The 20,115-nt window shown below is 34.4% G+C and overlaps 1 protein-coding gene across 1 annotated transcript in view; it reads right to left on the bottom strand.

Annotated features, from left to right (window-relative positions):
- The window catches only part of LOC126774047 (amyloid protein-binding protein 2), a 62,878-nt gene that overhangs the window by 8,944 nt on the left and 33,819 nt on the right, over positions 1–20,115 (bottom strand). Inside the window, exon 2 of the mRNA XM_050495367.1 lies at positions 8,333–8,446. Within this exon, the coding sequence (XP_050351324.1) occupies positions 8,333–8,446 (114 nt within the window). The remainder of the gene's footprint in view (positions 1–8,332; positions 8,447–20,115) is intronic.

The raw sequence follows: 20,115 nt of genomic DNA, 5'->3' as shown, positions 1-20,115 counted from the left end.
ACCTTCCTTGTCGAAAGGACACAACATGATTCAATATATGACTGTGTTGAAACATAGTCTAGTCGTTTATGACGAACGCGAATCAAGTCGCGGCGACAGTGAGTTATTAATAATAGATTGTTGTTGTTGTTTACACTGTAACGTTGGACCGGAGCTACTCAGTTTTTGCCTAGGACGGGTTACCGGCCAGGACACAAGACGTACTTTTAAAGGGATAACATACTTTATTCAACTCTAATAAGACGATATATTGACATTGGTTTTGTTGACGACCATATATCAGTAGTTTTCCCTGTAAAACAATATCTTTATGATGTAATTTACTTGGTTGTAGGGTTTTGTGCAACTTTGGCTGGATTGGTACCACCTACTCATAAGATATTTTATCGCAAAACAGCAGTATTCAGTATTGCTGTTCCGTTTTGAAGGACGAGTGAGCCAGTGTAACTACAGGCACGAGGGACATAACATGTTTGTTCCCAAGGTTGGTGGCACATTGGCAATGTAATATTTATGGCTATGGACGGTGGCGAACATTTGCCAAAAGATGGATCAATTATTATTCCATATTCCATCCATTATACTCATATATTAGTCCAAAAAAAATCCTTATGATAAACTCTACTACGTACTACCATACTCGTAAATGGGTTACATTTCAACGTGTCTGTCATTATAATTGACATAACATTTCGTTACTATTTAATTGTACGTTCAAAGAATTTAAATAATAAAAAATGCCTTCGTAAATTAATATTAATATTGACATTAATCTTAATAGTGATTGCATATAAATGCAACTTTGTTTACAACTTTGTAATTAATCAACAGTGTTTCAAAATTAATACGATTATAACGAGAATCTCGGGCCATTGTTATGTTACATCTAACTGAGATTCAATCTATAAGATACAATCTGTGATGCTTTACGAGCCGATACGTCACACAATAATTTCTGTTCTACCTGCATCGATGTACGTGTTGTTGATGCTGTGCCTACATGTTTGTGTTTTTGTGTGCACATGTGCGTGACCATTGGTAAACGGTATACAAAATTTTGACTATTCCCAAGTATTTTTACAATTGTGGGTGTTAAAATGATCGGTCGAGCCATGATGGCCATTATTGAATTATAGGTATATTTAACTTAATTCCACCAAATCAACGATATATTATATATACATATATATAATCGATATACATACCGCCTAGCGATGATAGTCGCAATTTCGAACCGTGGGTAACCCAAGGCTATAGCTTTTGTATCAAATGAATATAAGAATAATAGTAATTCGTTTCCAATAACTGAGTAAATATATGTAATATATAAGAACCGAGATGGCCCAGTGATTAGAACACATCACATGTCAACAGAAGGTTGCGGGTTCAAGCCCCCGGGAAAACACCGCCGAATTATGTCTATATAATAGTAATGTGCTCGGGGCGAAGAAAAACATACTGAGAAAACCTGCATGTGATGGATTTAAATGCCCCATGTGTATCCAACAATCCGCTTGGGACCTGCGCCATGAAATACGCTCCAAAACCTCCTCGAGATGAAAATAAACCTTAGCCCAGCGTGGGACATGAACATTTCTTTATGGATTAATGCATTCATGCAATTCATAGTTCATTTAGTAAACGATTCGTAAGATAACAATATACGTACAAAAATTTATGACTGGAAAACAACAAGTCGACCTCTTCGGTTAAAGAAGACATTTTCCAATGGTTCGGTACTTAATGTTGTCTGTGTAATGTACAACGTCTACGAAACAAATTCGCACGTTTTATTCGCCGTGGTGTAGGTCTTAATAAATTAGCAATAACTCTTGGCGTATCAATATCAATAATACAAACAATATAAATGCAGGGTGACATAACGTGCTATAAGTGGATTGATTGCAAGCGCGTGCGCAGGCACGTGTCCCTGTATCTGGCTCTGGCATCGTTATTAAGAACCATGGATTTCATGCAATATTGGACTATTAAAATATTTATCTTCAAAATTTTATTTTAATCCATACTAATACTATAATAGCTGAAGAGTTTGTTTAAACGCGCTAATCTGAGTAACTGCAGGTCCGATTTGAGAAAAAACCTTTTCGCGTTAGATAGCCCATTTATTGAGAAAGGTTTAAAATAAACATCAAGCTATGGTTGTATTGAGGCGATGTAGTTATATATAATAATAGTCGGTATGATTAAACGAGCATATTTCTAGGAAAGAAAAGATAGCAGAAAAGGAAACATTTTGTGTTATATAGACCGGTTACAAGGAAGGTATATAACATCGCCCTACAGTTCTAAAAAGAAGGCAAACTGTACTTCTCTTTACACATTATAGCTGGAGGTCAGTTTGTTTATAAAATGATATATCGGCTGTTAAAATAATATCAATTTTACCAGGGAACTAGCTGGCATGTAATGTTTTTCTTCAAAATCGGATTAGCTGTTCGTATTCGTTCTTCTTCGTATCAATCGTTTTAACCGTGAAACATAAATATATATTTTTTTATATAATAAGATTTTAATAATACAGTTGATAATAATAACGCATTCCCGTAACTAATTATTGAAATTTACAATGAGTCAATAAATGACAATCGCTCAACATTTATCCTGCTTTGTATATAAGAATTCATAATTAACTGATTTTATGTCTTCGCCCGCGAGTAATATTTATTTATCTATTATAAATTCGATATTTTAAATTTTAGAAGGGCGGTACACGAACTTAGACGAACTAAAAAATATCTTTCTTTTTATAATATAAAAAAAGATTGGAGGAATGCATTAAAATAATTATAATATAAATAATTATAAAAGATTATATTGTATCATTAAATCATATTTATCAATAAATAAACTTACATAAGGTATATTGAAACATACTCAAGAATGCGATATTATAAAGGAATTGTTACATATAAAATATACATACTACTGCGTGGATTTTAATAAAACTATAAATAGTTTTGATTTATAAGAGAGTCAACACTTATCGCTCTTATCCTTACATATGGTTACTATCCGAGCCATACGAGTGGTGATGTTGGAACTTCTAAACTACGAGTTGATTTTGAGATTTTCTTGACATAAAAATCAAAATTATACTAATAATAATCGAACCAAAACTGTTAATACAGGACCTGGGGGTCTGGGCAAGGGATATAACATCTTAGGTCCCAAAGTTGGTGGCGCATTGACGATATAAGCGATGGTTAACATTTCTTACAAAGCCAATGTCTAAGGGCGTTGTCACTCACCATCAGGTGGTCTATTTGCTTGTTCGCCTACCTATAATATTAAAAAAAAATAAAAATAACAAGGCTAATAATACGGCTACTAACACTAGGTCCTCATTGTCCCAGAATCATCGAGGACACAGACGTACCTACGGCTAATGCGTGAACGCAGCTTACATTATGGACGCGATGATCGCGGCTTGATGAGAATGACATTGAGCGCAACAGATCCACAAGATAACTCTAACAGTTAAAGCGTGTACAAACGACTTTAAAAATTCCTACCGACATAAGACCATAGCCTTATCGAAATATTATTTAAAAATGCGTTTGGATGTTTAGACATAACTAGAAAAATATTATATTTTTTTTCTACTAATTAACACATTAAATCATTCCATTTTATAAAGACGACATTGACATATGAGGTACTTATTGTTTTGATGTGTTTGTAAATTACATAAACAAAGATTTACTATTTGACGGTAGAATATTGCTCAGTTAGTTAGGCCTCTGTGAAATAAATAAAACGTCAACTTCATTGTCAAACGCAGTAACTTATCGTAAAAAAAAACATTTATTATATTAAGGACAATGTATTGTGCAATATAAACAATAACACTTATCCACAACACACTCATTTTTAAGGTGACCTCTTTTTAATGACATAATTAACTGTCCAATTAAAAAATAAAATTAAAGAAATGAATTATAATGATTAATGAGTATACGACTTTGTTCTAATTTACTTATGAAAAATAAGGTATTGTGTCGTAATGTCATAAAGTAAGCATTTATATTATATTCCAATGGCAGAATGAGTAAAGACTTAGATTTACATATTCCATGCGATTTGCTAATGGCTCTGCGATATTATGCTCATTATATAAACTGTTTTTGATTAATATATATATATTTATATACATATGTATAATAATACAATATTATTCGACTTAACTACTTTTGTCTACTTAAATTTTTAATAAATTTTCCAATAGCAACTTCCTCGACATTCATAATGAAATTTTTTCACGAATCCATAAAGAATATCATAGATTTTTTTTTAATTTAATCTAGGAAGACAAACAGTTATAACATGTACAAAAATATTTATCACATTAAGAAAATATCATATACTAATTAAGTCTTCACAAATAATTAAATCAAAATACATAACAGAATTATAACAAATAAAAATAAATATTAAAGATTATTTAAAATTTTACGAAGTAAGAACAATTAATTAATAATTTAGTAAAAAATAATAAATATACAAATTCAAATTCTATTTAAAGTGACAATGTAGGTGACATTTTATTTTAAATTTCAATTCCTTCAATGAATAAAAAATAAATCAACATCATTGAATTTATTGTTGTGGTTTATGCATGATCTGTAAAGGATGTTGTTGCGTACGTACTTACATTTAGAAATAGGAACATCGAACAAACATTTATTTCGTGTTTGCATGCTAGGATATCTAATGAATATATTACTAAGTAAGAAAGGAGAATCAATATAGTTATTTAACAATTCAAACAGAAGAGTTCATCTTTTTCCATACGACGTTCTTTTAACGTTACTATATTGAGACTTTGAGGCTTTATTCGATATTGACCAATGTCATGACATCAATCCGAAAATCAATCCGAAATTCAATCCGAAAAAAAAGCCGAGATGGCCCTGTGGTAAGAAAGCGTGAATCTTAACCGATGATCGTGGGTTCAAACCCGGGCAAGCACCACTGAATTTTCATGTGCTTATTTGTGATTATAATTCATCTCGTGCTTTACGGTGAAGGAAAACATCGTGAGGAAACCTGCATGTGTCTAATTTCACTGAAATTCTGCCACATGTGTATTCTCCCAACCCGCGTTGAAGCAGCGTGGTGGAATAAGCTCCAAACCTTATACTCAAAAAGAGGAGAGGGAGGCCTTTAGCCCAGCAGTGGGACATTCACAAGCTGTTACGGATGCCATCAATGGTAATGGCTTCCCACCGTCCACGTTACTTTCAACATTTAACTACAACTGGAAACCAGCGTCGACATCCTCAACAATTAGTGGTAGATTTATTTTTTGCGTCAAATTGTTTTGCAAATAAAACGTTTAATTATATTTGTAATATTTGTTGTTTTTAAAAATTTATTTTTTCTCAATAGAATAATTTAATATTATTTTTTGTCCTTTTCTTTTTTCTTGATCGTCTGGTTTTCATTTTGGGTTTTTTATAGTGTGATGTTTAAGAAATAAATCCATTTAATTTCACTTATTGGACAATTGTATAAAAACTACGACGTAGCGACGATTGATCCCCTCGGGTATCAGACTCAAGGTGCTAATGTCTTGCCAGCTCTTCGCGATACGATCTACATTCCGGACCGGCATTAGCTTTAGATTAAATCTTTTAAATCGACGACTTAAATGCATTGTATTGGCGTACTTGAACAAAGTTTTTTTTTTTCGATTTGTTGCTGTTGGCCCAAATGGCCTCGGCAGCGTCACCGGGCGTCGATGTTATGTGTATATATTTATATATATTTTTAATTGAAGTTAATCTTTTTCGCGAGTCGAGTAAAATTTAAAGACCAATTAAAATGATTTGAGTTCCACATGCTTTAGTTTTTATATAATACACAGTCGTTCGGACTTATTCTGATATTTTTTTACCTGTGCTTATTCAATTTAATTAAGCTAATCTTTATCAATCGATATTTATTTCAAAATGTCAAGAACATGTCAAGGACAAAGGTTATGTTATGTGTACTTACCGCAATTTATATTATGCAAATAAATAAGTCGACGTAATTTTTTCTCTTTACATAATTAAGAGCATCATTATGCTACGTTAATCCTTTCTATGTAACTGTAAACGTAGATAAGCGTATTGACAGGTTTAGCTCAAGATAACTTTGAATTGCCTTGTATATGTATACTTGGATCATAATTTAATATACATAATCGTTTGAAGAGATAATCATTAGGTATTGTTTTATATTCATGGATGTAATAAAATATCGTAGAACTATGTGTGTTAGAAAATATTGTTATGTTTTAAGGCATTTAGTAAATACGGATTACAGCCCCTTCAGGGAATGTTTATTATTTATTAGTATATATAAGAACCCTTTATAATTGCGCAAGTGTTACAAAGTTATTGTTATTGCATAATAATCACTAAAAACATAAATGCGAAAGAAACTCTGCATGTCTGTATGTCTGTTACGCATTGACGTCTAAACCGATTTTGATGAAATTTGATATGGAGCAAGCTTGAAGCCCAAGGAAAGACGTTGGCATACACACTTTTTATACTCAACACCTGACCTCCCGCAAACAAGCGTGCGAAGACTAGTTTCAAATATAAAAATAGTTATGTTGTGTAGAACAAAAAAGAGCCGAGATGGCCCAGTGGTAAGAACGCGTGAATCTTAACCGATGATCGTGGGTTCAAACCCGGGCAAGCACCACTGAATTTTCATGTGCCTTATTTGTAATTATAATTCATCTCGTACTTTACGGTGAAGGAAAACATCGTGAGGAAACCTGCATGGGTCTAATTTCACTGAAAATCTGCCACTTGTGTATTCCACCAACCCGCATTGGAGCAGCGTGGTGGAATAAGCAGTGGGACATTCACAGGCTGTTACGGTACGGTACGGTATGGAACCACCGAGCCCTATGAAATACGAATTGAAAATTATATATTACAGAAACTTTGTAACATACGAACCTGCGACCGTAATCACAGAGACCGTTGTGTGCCATCACTACAATTATAATACTTGATCAGTGTCGATTTACATACACATTTATAAGTATTTATTATTAATAAAATATTGTTATAAATTACGTTCAATTATATTTTTATACGTAAACATCACGAACTAATAATATAACAATATCATTAGCATAATAAAGCTTTTAGATCGAATGGGATAATGTGTTTTATCAATGCAAATATTTATCGTATACATACGTCATAGAACTAGACCTATTCTATCTGAATATTATTGCAAATTACCGGTGGTAGGGCTTTGTGCAAGCTCGTCTGGGTAGGTACCACCCACTCATCAGATATTCTACCGCAAAACAGCAATACTTGATATTGTTGTGTTCCGGTTTGAAGGGTGAGTGAGCCAGTGTAATTACAGGCACAAGGGACATAAAATCTTAGTTCCCAAGGTTGGTGGCGCATTGGATATGTAAGCGATGGTTGACATTTCTTACAATGCCAATGTCTAAGAGCGTTGGTGACCACTTACCATCAGGTGGCCCATATGCTCGTCCGCCTTCCTTTTCTATAAAAAAAAAAAAAAACTAAGATGTTATATCCCTTGTATCTGTAGTTACTCTGGTTCAATCATCATTCAAAGCGGAACGCAACAATGATACGATTTAGTGGTACATAACTAGACGGATTGCACAAAAGCCCTACCACCACCAACTTCTTCTAAAAATAGCTGATAAGTAATTTTATATATAAAAATTATGAAAACAGAACAGAAGGTTTATTTACATTGAGAGATTTACAAGAAAATAGAAATCAAAATTAATTTTTTTTTTTCATAATTATTATCAACTTCGTTGTAAATCGCCACTAGATGGCGCTATATATATATATATATATATATATATAAAGGCAGGTAATAATGGAGTGTTTATGTCTTCTCAGTTGTTGAAGGTACGAATCGAAAGATTCTACTGATACTGATGACTGACGTAGATAAGTACGAAACATAGAAGTACAATATTAATGTGTTCTCTTTGCCTTAGCGATATTGCTTTATTTTAAATAAATATTTGCACTTTGCACTGCATTGCCTTGTAACGTAATCAGGAAAGGAAATCCCCAATGCTGCCACACATTTTTTTTTAAATATATTTTCTATTTGCGTTTTAATTAATTATATTTAATAAAAAAAATACATTAAAAGCGTATGCAATGTAGCACCTCCTCTTCCTGGCAGCAAACAAAATGATCTTGTGCTTTTGTACTTTACCTTCAGCCATTAATTTAGGCGGCATTGTAATGTAATTAACAATCTATTTGACTTAATTTTTTATCAGAAACGGATAACTAACCTGAAAGCATTGCAGTAATCGAAGCTGAGCGCCGGAGAAACGCAACAACCGTTCGAAGATATCCAGCTCTGATAGCTCCGCGCCCAAGATGCACAATCGCTTCTCCTGCAGCATCTGCAACAGATACATTGACGGTATTAAAATTTAGTCAAAACAAAAAACTACAAAATTAACATTATTTAATTTTAAGAAATTAATAACAAATATATTTATCGATAAAAACAGTAAATTATCCACATTAAAAATACTGTACTAAAATATGTGAGCACCTTATATTAGTTTTTTTATACCTATGTAAATAATTTGAAGATACATAATTATGTATAGACGCACGATCGATCGATCAGTAGTCAGGTAAACTATAATAATATAAGCGATAACAACAATGCGAATAAGCTTTCTTATATACTAATTTGTTTCATATATAATTGATGATAAATAGATCTTTCCTTTAAATGTAAGTAGATGATACTATTGTATATAATATGATATTTTATATCATAACATGAATCAAATTATACACGATAATATACCACTCAGAAACAAAACATTTTTTACTGCGCTCTAAAAATAATACAGGTCACACGGGGTCAAGCAGGGTTTGCATTAAAGTGAAGTAAAGTAAGCAAGTCGCGAAGCAGAGTGCACTGCGCACTTAACAACGTAGTCTTAGTAAAATATAAAATAAAGCAGCCCTCTGCAATGACACGTTTATCAAATATATATTAATGTGAGTGTCTGGTGGTGGCAGTCACTCTTTCTCTATCTCTTTGTGTGATCTGTATATGTATTTGTGTGTCGGTGAACAGTGGGTGATTGGTCTTCATGTTGTATATTTCTCAGTTAAATCGCCGCGTCGCGCCAGCTCGTGCCAACGCACCATTGGAAGTATGTTCAGGCAACTTAGGATAATACAGAGGAGAAAAAAATATTTCATAAATCAGAAGACGCAGAAGACTCTAAGCCCCGAAGGATATTTTAAGGCTATTCTTTGTTATAGAAATATGGCTGTTTGTAGGTATGTTCATAATATATTAAATAAATTATTATATTAAATAAACTGATCGAGGTGCGGTCGGGATTTGGATATAAATATCAATTTCGGACGGCGACCGACGAAGTCGATGAAGACTAGCAGTGACTGCTGATGGCGATCCAATAATAATGTTCATATATATATTGGATATATATAAATTAAAATATTGGAATTAAATACGGTGAATATGTTAATTGTTGAGTATAATTTATATGTATAATGATGCAATGTTTACGACCTCAGTTAATATTTTTAGATGGGTTTCTCTTTATTTATTTGTTTTAGTGTTCATATGTGCCTAAATGTGCGGTTGCGCAGTACTAAGAACTGTAGGGTATGTACATTGAGGTCGCACAACGGCTCATATAATTTGCTATCCAATAAAATTGTTAGTGACTTAAGCGAATTACTCATGCATGCAATGAATTATCTAATAATATAAAGCAACCCACGTTTATCGTTTTAAAACATACAAGTATTAAAGATTAACAATTACGAATTTTAAAGAGAATTTGAATGGATAAATTTAATTAGAAGATTATATAAATAGGACAAATTATTGAATACTTTAAAAACTTCGTACATTAAATATTTTTATATTATATATATGATTATTTATTGCATTTAATCTTGAGTAAATGTTTTTTTTTAAATTTGATTTAATTTGAAATATTCGGATAAATGTTTAAAGATTCTATAGCTAATTGCTATAAAAATTTAAAAAACGATTTTTTTATTTATTTAATTTAAACGGAGTTTCAAATTTAAGAAATGTACATCAACATTTATGAATGTTAAAAGTACAACAGAAGGTTATTATTACAATGAACCAATAAATAAATAACATATTTATTTCATAAGAAAAAAAAATAATTTTAATTGAAATTAACGTGAAATCCCAAACTAGTATAACTAACGACCTGGGCAGCATGTTTCATTCTAATGCAATATCATTTTTTTTTTGGTCAACCAAATCACTTTTAACTTATAATTAATGCTGTAAATATTAAAGTTTCCATGTTTATATATTCAATTATCAACCATGCTCGAAGGGTTTCAAATGACATTTGGTAGAATAAGGGAAGGTAGAAGGATCCAACATCTTCACAATACATGAGGCACAGGGTCTAGAGTACGAGACGGTCATCCTCATAAAATATGCGACGAAAAATTTGCAAATGTACGGCAGCGCATCTCACCACTGCATGGTTGCAATAACGCGCCAAACAAAGAATTTCGCATACCACACCGACTACGGAAGATTCCGGACGACATCCTTAATGTAAAAAATGTCTACAAAGAGGTTAAGGGAGGAAGACTTTTAAAAAGTTTGTTAGTTTAGTTAATTTACACAACGTATAGATCCTTATCAAAATAAATAACATATTAATTTTAAACGCTTCATGTTGCTAGCATTAACACTTTGCAATTCGAAACGGTAATTTTACAAATATGATATATATTTGTCGAGATAGTTAAATAAACGCAGGAAAAATACGCAGGGTGTGTTGTACTATGCCTTATGCATATATTCATTATTATATGACTGCCTCGTTGGTCTAGTGGCTAGATGTAAGGCTGTAAACCCGGAAGTCTGGGGTTCAATTCCCAGGTCGGTCCAATAAAATGTTATTGGGTTTTTCTGTCAAAAAATTCTCAGTAGCAGCCCGAAGTCTGAAGTTGGAAGTGTGTACACTCCCGTGCTTCGGAAAGCACGTACAGCCGTTGTTCCTGCGCCTGAACTCTTTCCGGTCGAGTCGGAATGCCGTCCCATCGGATTATTAGGGAACAAAGAGTGCACCTGTGTTTGCGCACACACTTGTGCACTATAATATCTCCTGTGCAGTTGGCTAATCTCTATTGCGATGGGCCGCCGTGGCCAATGCCACTGTTAATAATGTTGTAAGTAGTAGAATAAATATTAAATGTTTAAACATGTGTTTTACAAGACGCGTAGATTAACAAGGATTCCAAATTGGATGCATAGGGGGTTTTCGTAAAATACGACATTACTCGCTTTCCAGAGTCGCTCGCTCGGTCGCTTTTTAAATATAATCATAATTATTCAACTCGTCCAAGTTTAACGCTTCCATTATAAATAACGAAATTTATATAACACCGTCATTTTTAACGACAAGCTAAAAAAATGTACGAGATTCGAGTTCGTACCTTTGTGAACTGCAGATGTACAATCTATCTACTAATCTAAGAATGCGATGGGCCCCACAATATAATATTATAATAGCACAACAAACGGGATCATTAGTCAAAGTTCACGAGCGGTGCACGCGACAGATCTAATGAGCTATACACACACACATACACACAAATAGCAATAATGTACTTACATACAGTAGCAAGCATGTGTCACAATGTTTATCTTACTTCTATACTATACTAGGTAATCGATTCTACCGAGAATCCATTTTTGAATCCGAAATCCGAATTTGTCGCAAACCTGACCAAAATATATTTACATACAAAACAGTTAAAAAGTGGATTTGTTCGTTCGTGTAATTATTTTTATATTTTTTTTTATTTTCAACGTGAATTTCATCACGTTAGTTTATTATAAATTATAATTTTAAGTGCATATATTGTAAATGTAATTTTTATAAGGATACATAGGGATGTAAGGTTAGTCTATGATACGATGAACGGGCGTTCGTTAACGAGTTGGTTTGAAATGGCTCGGCGGCTGGGATCGATCGACCTCTTAGAATAACTCGGCGTGTCAATTAGTAACGCTTATTAGTTAAGCGCTCACTTAATTAACGTATAGGCGTCAATTTGTGTCGTAACTAATGGGAGAAAAATATATTATAGAAAAATAATTAATTTATAATGAAATTACTATACATATACATTATCTGTATTATTCTTGTGATCAGGTTTAATTCATATATGACGCTCGAGTGTGCGCAAACATTGGTACACTCTTATTTGTAAATAACCCTCATTCCCATAATCCGATGGGGCGGCACTAAACGTACTTCTATTTACTTGGGTCGATATTCACCACGCGGCTAGGCGCTTACTTAAAGCTGGCACAGTTATCTTATTTACACAGTTGACTGAAATCGCAAGCGGCTCTGTCAATTTGTTAGAAATTGTTGAAACGAACAGCTCGGTCAATGAAGATGATTATTTATCAATTTTACGGTTGATTCGGTCACCCACCGCATGTGGCATGTCGCGGGTCGCTTTGCAACACAAAAGTCGAAAGCTATTCTACTTTGGCATTTGCTATTTTAGTCACCGACGCCTAGTCGATTTACTATTTACACGGTGAAATTTTGTAGTACGGTTTATCCGCGCGTCGGAAGTCGACTGACATCCCGTGTTACGACAATAATCAAAATCTACTCGACTTTGGAATATGCAATTTTAGTCTCCTCTTATATACATTTTTAAATAGAAAATCGAGCGTTATACTATAAACGTTACACATGTTAACGTTGCAGTCAAATTCGATCTTGAAATTTTTTAGGTCAAATTCAAGTTTAATTTAAAATAAATAAATAATAAAACATATATAATAATAGAAATATTGTAAGTATAACCAGAAAGTACCGGTAAGTTTCTTTTGTTTTTATACTTTAATATCCATTTAAACGAATGTCGATCACGTCATCGTTCGGTTATAATACGTCGTAAGATTAAAACAATGATTTGTTTATACAATTATATTTCTAACATTACCGGTACATTCTAGACTGAACAATTATTATTGAATAATATAATATCGTAATGTTTGATGAAACCAGATATTCATCACGTTCTTTATCATGTAATAGCTAGCAACGCGCGATTCCGTCCACGTTAGAGGTAGCTTAAATACTTCTACGGCCCCGGAGTCGTAGTATAATAAGTATAAATGTGAACATTTGTATGTCTATTACTCAATTACGCAAAAACGGCTGGATAGATTTGGATGAAACTTAGAATGAAGATATAAGTGGCTTATAATCTGAAATACGTGGGCGAAAGCTATTATATAATAGTTATCAAGAGCCATGACCAGCCATCGGTGTCACTGCGCTCAATGCCGTCTGCGATCGATTTATGTCATCGAAAGCATACCTGAGCGTTGCATATTTTATCACTTCAATGTTTATCAATAGTGTAACTATTAAACATATATAGTAAGTAAAAGTAGTAACAGCCTGTAAATGTCCCACTGCTGGGCTCCTCTCCCTATTTGAGGAGAAGGTTTGGAGCTTATTCCACCACGCTGCTCCAATGCGGGTTGGTGGAATACACATGTGGCAGAATTTCGATGAAATTAGACACATGCAGGTTTCCTCACGATGTTTTCCTTCACCGGAAAGCACGAGATGAATTATAAACAGAAATTAAGCACATGAAAATTCTTTAACAAGAACGATTTCTAGTAAAACAGTTATCGAGCAAAGGGAAACGCATTTCTCTCCGATCCAGACATTTTGTTTCAAAGAGTATATCCGCTCTAAGATAATTGGATAATACCTATTGAATAAAACATGTGAAAGTATACCAAAGGTCACGGTTCAAATCCTGGCAATCTTTACTTTTTTTTTCATGTGCTTAATTTATATTCACAATTCAACGAGAGACGAAAACGGATCGTGAATAAATCTGCATGCGTCGGATGAAATTATCTCACATGACTGGTTTACGTTTAATGTTTATGTTTTGTTTTTTGAAATATATATAAGTTATGTATTTATGAGACAACAAATAGTTATATATACTATATCTTTGTGTTAAATTGAAATATATAAATTGTGTACAACAACCGGGAGAGTAGAATGAGCTTCATATTCTTATTAAGGGAGGTTGGTCTTGGCCCAGCAGTGTTAAAATTATAAACTGTTTACTTTTTTATACAGTACAGTACAGTAACAGCCTGTAAATGTCCCACTGCTGGGCTAAGGCCTCCTCTCCCTTTTTTTGAGGAGAAGGTTTGGAGCTTATTCCACCACGCTGCTCCAGTGCGGGTTGGTAGAATACACATGTGGCAGAATTTCGATGAAATTAGACACATGCAGGTTTCCTCACGATGTTTTCCTTCACCGAAAAGCAACGTAAGAACGCGTGAATCTTAACCGATGAACGTGGGTTCAAACCCGGGCAAGCACTTTTTTATACGAGGAATTCAAATATATGTCGCCAAACAAATACCCGATACTTTATAATTATTTGTTATCGAAACATTTTATTAACATTAATCACGAAAATATATATTAACTTGTATGCGTCCAAGTTCAAGTATACGTTAATGAACAAAAATAATATTTTTTTTTTTAATCTTAATTTTTTTGAAACAAAAATGATATAAATAAACAACTTTGACAACTTTTAAATAAAAAACCTTGAGAATAAAAATAAACAAATTTAAAATGTATTTACTTTAAATTAATACACTTCAGGCATTTAACACTTAATATAATAATAATTTTAAAAACTTAAAATATGTTTATTATTTTTTTATAATCTTGACGTTGATATTTTTGAGGTTTTCTCACCTTTATAAAAAACATTGAAGGCTAGTTTTTTTCTAATCTAATGGATACATATACCTACACATCTAGTTTCGTTAGTAATATGGCTGCATATTATATATCTGACCTCGAATCTTCGTTTGGAGCATTTGTTTTAATCAGAATATTATATTATGAAATGCGAGAAATAGCTGTCTCGTTCAGGTTGCACCAGAAAGAATTTAAGGGATTATTATTTTAGTAATTAATTTCTTATAATACTGATTTTAGATATTAATGATGCTCGTTAATTCTTTTTTTTTTAATTCTTCGCACGCCAAAAAACGTTCTCACCTGCACTTTTTTGTATAGGCTAGTACGGAATGCTTTTAGCGAGCTTATTTTGGAAATCTAGGATAACTTTTTATTGGTGCGACCTGGGTTTTGAACCTCGGCCTTATATCCAGCCACCAGCAACGAGACAGTCAAAGAATTTAATAAATAAAAAACGCCATCGACGTCGTCTCTTTATTGCATACGATCCTTTATCATCAAATTAATCTTTAACATAATGACTATTATTGAGGTTTTTTGAGATTCTCATCCACGTAAATGACGATAAACACTTTTCAAAGCTGTGCACGGTCGTTCCTTCTTAATTTATTTTAATATGGCAGACGTTATGGTAAGTGTTCACCTTCTCTCACAGACTTTAATACGCAATACCGATATCGTACTTGACAGATAAATAAAAGTAATTAATTTACGCTTTAATAGAGATTTAAACTGCAATTGATGTAATTATACTCCTAGTATACATCGATTGCAGTTTAAGTCAAACAGTGGCAAGTCAAGCAGGGCAAGTCGCAAGAAATAACTTGTTCTTTGGTAAAAATAATCAAATAGATGTATTACGAAGTGTGGTTTCGAATTCAGCAATACAATTCCATGCAAATTGTTTGCGTCTCAGTATAGTAAATTATTAATACAATTATAAATCTTATTGCTTTGAACATAGACATCGAATCCGTTTGTGTTGTTTCGGCACGTGGTAATTTGTAAACAGAGGGTGTACAGCGCAAGGTCGGAGCTGCTCGCCAAGTTTCTCTAGTCGTGTTTTGATATATTTATTTACAAAGTCATACCGATACTGATAATTGATACTCTTCCTAGTTCTTAAATTGGTACTCGTCATTCGCCTCGACTTTATACGAGTGGAATATCGATAGATTATGCTAATCGCCCACGTTGCTATGACGAACATGTGATATGAATCGCCAGCTAGGATATATTTAATTCTACAATATTATACATATATAGTTTTCTAGTTATTTCATTCAAGAATAAGAGTAACTGCTAAGTTATTGAAATTACTTTTGAATCGTCGTGTAAGAATAATGCTACCACCGGTTCGGAATGCAGATTCTACATAGAAGAACTGGCAAAAAGCTCAGTAGGTCATATGCGAATGTAATTATAAAAGCTATTATAAATAGATTATAAAATGATTCTGGTTCATCAAGTGACTCGCCCATTCGGCTGCAGTTCATGAGTTCCGGGTTCGAATTCCTGGTCGGATCGATAAAAAGTAAAATTCTCAGTAACAGACCGGCGTCAGACAGTTAAGTGTTACAGATCAGGTAGGCTTTACTTGCTGTATGAGTAACATACAGTAAGTAAAGCCTGCACCAGATCTATATCAAGTCGCGTCGGATTACTGTCCAATTAGACTAAAGCGAGAAGACAGAGTGACACCTTTCATAAGCACCCACTTGTGCACAGTGGCCTATTTTAAGATTTGGCGCCCGTGCACAAAATAATTTACGTTGTGTTAAAATTAACTCTTTTTTTTCACACTGTGGAAATCTTCAGAAAGGTACTCAACTCCATTGGGGGGGGGACCGGGTTATGTGGGATTCTTAACCACTACGATGGCCTTCCTCAGCACGGACCGGAGAGGCTGCGGGATTCGCGCATCCACGGCCTCTCCCATGCTGTGCTCAGCTCGTGACTCGGCGGAGCTCTCCACAAAGGTTGAAGTTAATCTCGCCCTTCACACTCCTTGCTAGTGCGTACCGCCAAGCCTATCTGAAATAGGACACGTGAAGCCTCCATCTCGGGCATCCACGGTCCCAAGAATAAACCTTATATTCTAAGCCCCGGGCGTCGGGGCTGTCAGAGGACAGAGACGACGTCAGCGTAGTATCCTCCAAGCAGTATCGGACCTTTCCCATTCCCGCTCCGCCGTCTCCTTCTGGACCATGACGGTCTCAAGAAGAAGGTTACGGCCCTCCACGCCGATTACGGAGCATCGCCGACATGATTGCTGGCAGGGATAGGTCTTGTCCGACTACACGGACCAGGATCTCTCTCTCCGCTCTCCACGCAGGGGTCGCCTAAAACGTATGCTGAGCGGTGTCCTGGTCCGCGCCACAGTGGTGGCACATAGCAGTCAAGTCACCTCCGATCTTAAACAGGTATTCGCGAACCGTTCTTCGCAGAGACGGTCGCGCCACGTCGCAAAAGCCCTCTAGTGTTCCCGTCGCTTCAACGCCTCGAGCGCACTCGGAGAAGAGCGTGCTTTTCTGACGGAGGATGCGGGTCTGTTGATAGACCCTCGCGTCCATATTCGCCAGAATATCCAAGGGCGGAAAGCGCGTTAAGACGGTTGCCGCCTCGTAGGATATCGCAAAATTAACTCCTGAATTAACTCGGCAACTAAAACCAACGAGTATCTTTTGTCAGTTTCACGAGCAAAAATAATGTTTCGATTGACAACTCGATGGCTAACTGAAGGATATATAAAACCTACCAATATATTATAAGTTTACACATCACACACACGTTACACGTCACATAATAGTTGTTTTGCTTTTTTCAAACAAAACATAAATGTCGTTTTGCGTTGCGTGTGATATGTTTTTGAATAATATATACAGGGAGGTAATGGATCGAGTTAAAGCGAAAAGGGAACGAAGTGCTATTTTTACTTTGCAAGAAAGGAATATATTTTTACCACTTGTACAGTAACAGTTATAGTCTGCAAATGTCCCACTGCTGAGCTTAGGCCTCCTCTCCCTTTTTTTAAGGAGAGGGTTTTGGAGCTTATTCCACCACGCGGCTCCAATGCGGGTTGGTTAAATACACATTCGGTAGAATTTCAGTGTAATTAGACACAAGCAGGTTTCCTCACGATATTTTCCTTCACCGTCAAGCACAAGACGAATTATAATCACAAATTAAGCACATAAAATTTCAGTGGTGCTTGCCCGGGTTCGAACCCACGATCATCGGTTAAGATTCTCACACTCTTACCACTGGGCTATCTCGGCACTTTTTTTCGGTATCACTTGTACAAAATGTAAATTGCCTAAATGTAACTTCACTTGTAGGTGGTGAAAGAAACTCTTGGAGTACTTGTGTGATGATAAATAAATTCTTTAAGTTCGTTTAAAAAAAAGGGTAACGATTGTGTAAAGCGCCGCGGCTGACGACCCAGCCACGTGTCCTCTTGACCTTGGAGTAATTATTGCTCGACTTCCTTTGCTTGTACATTAGAACTGTATACACCATTGACTGTGGTCATGGGAAAAACGATGTAATTATCACTATGTATTTATGTAGATACAATTTAAAAATGAATTACTACCTACTTCGTTGAAAAGATTTAAGGTAGAGGTAAACCAATAATAAAAACTACCGAAAACTTAATACATATAAAAATATACGGTAATTAAAGCTCGAGACGATATTAATTACTTTTGCAATAAGCTGTATTTTATTTAAATACCCTTGAGTGGTGTACGAGATTAGTCCAAGTAACATACAAACAGTGTTATATACTAGTTTTGTTAGATTATTATAAATATACACTGATGTTAACGTGTGTTTAATAGCAATAATGTATATTATGTAAAATCGCACTACCCAGTCTATTTATATTGTAGAAGGAAATGACATTTTACAAACGTTTTTTTCTGTTTATTAACTCACCTATGGTAAACAGACGGCTCACTTTAACTTTATTATTTTCTTTTATATATATTTTTAAAATATGATTCTTATGATGATGATGATGATGATGATTTGACGAGCCGGTTGGCGTGGTTGGTAGATACTTGCCTTTCACGCCGAAGGTTGTGGGTTCGATTCCCACCCAGGACAGACATTTGTGTGCATGAACATGTCTGTTTGTCTTGAGTCTGGGTGTAATTATCTATATAAGTATGTATTTACAAAAGAAAAGTAGTATATCAGTTGTCTGGTTTCCATAGCACAAGCTTTGTACAAGCTTAATTTGGGATCAGATGGCCGTGTGTGAAAAATGTCCGAGGATATTATTATTATTATTATTATAAAGGTTACTATATTTTTTATTAAATCTCTCGTAAACGCCAACCGGCTTTATCTTATCTATATTCTTTAATCTATATCTTTTTATATATTATTTATTTATATTATATTTATAATTTATGACCTGACTGAATCCAACCCTCCTCGGGTATTCAGTGGATTGGTTAGTACTAACTACTAAGTGGTAGAGACGGATGCGCTTACAAAGAAAATATCCATTAGTCGGTGCAAAGCACACCCACATTTTGAAATCGGCTGACTCTATTCTACTATCGCAGAAAGGTCTGTATATAATGAAATATTTAAAATAACTATTTACTAATATATAAAAACATCAATATTATAGTCTCCATATTGTTAAAAGCGCTTTGCGCTAGATAGAAAGCAGGCACCTAGGACATAGCACCTTAGAGCTTAGAGTTAACAGGTAATAGACATTCATTTAAATGGACAAAAGAGTTTTAGTATACGTAAAAACTAACTAAAGGCCTCCTCTCCCTTTTGAGGAAGAGATTTGGAGCTCATTCCACCACGCTTCCAATAAGAATTGATAGATACACATCTGGCAAATTTTAAATGAAACACATGTGCACGAGATGAATAATAAACGCAAATAAAGCAAATGAAAATTCAGTGGTGCTTGCCGGGGTTCGAACTGGCGATCATCGGTTGAACATCGGCCAACTCGGTTTAGGATTTTAGAACTTTATTCTCATTACGACAACGTCATTTACATGAGAACTTATATCTAACTTATAAATATAACAATTCGTTCGGATCAGCAAAACAGATGAGATAACAGTTTCAATTAATTATTTTAACAGAGAATCGTTACACAGAATATGGTTATAAAGTCGAGATTTAAACATAGAAAAATTTGTTAGAGTTTTTACTTGTTTAGGTAAATTGTTATAAAGTTTTGCTCCCTCAAA

Source organism: Nymphalis io, chromosome 15 (assembly GCF_905147045.1).
Source record: "Nymphalis io chromosome 15, ilAglIoxx1.1, whole genome shotgun sequence".
Classification (NCBI taxonomy): Eukaryota; Metazoa; Arthropoda; class Insecta; order Lepidoptera; family Nymphalidae; genus Nymphalis; species Nymphalis io.
This window is presented reverse-complemented; position numbering and strand designations above follow the sequence as displayed.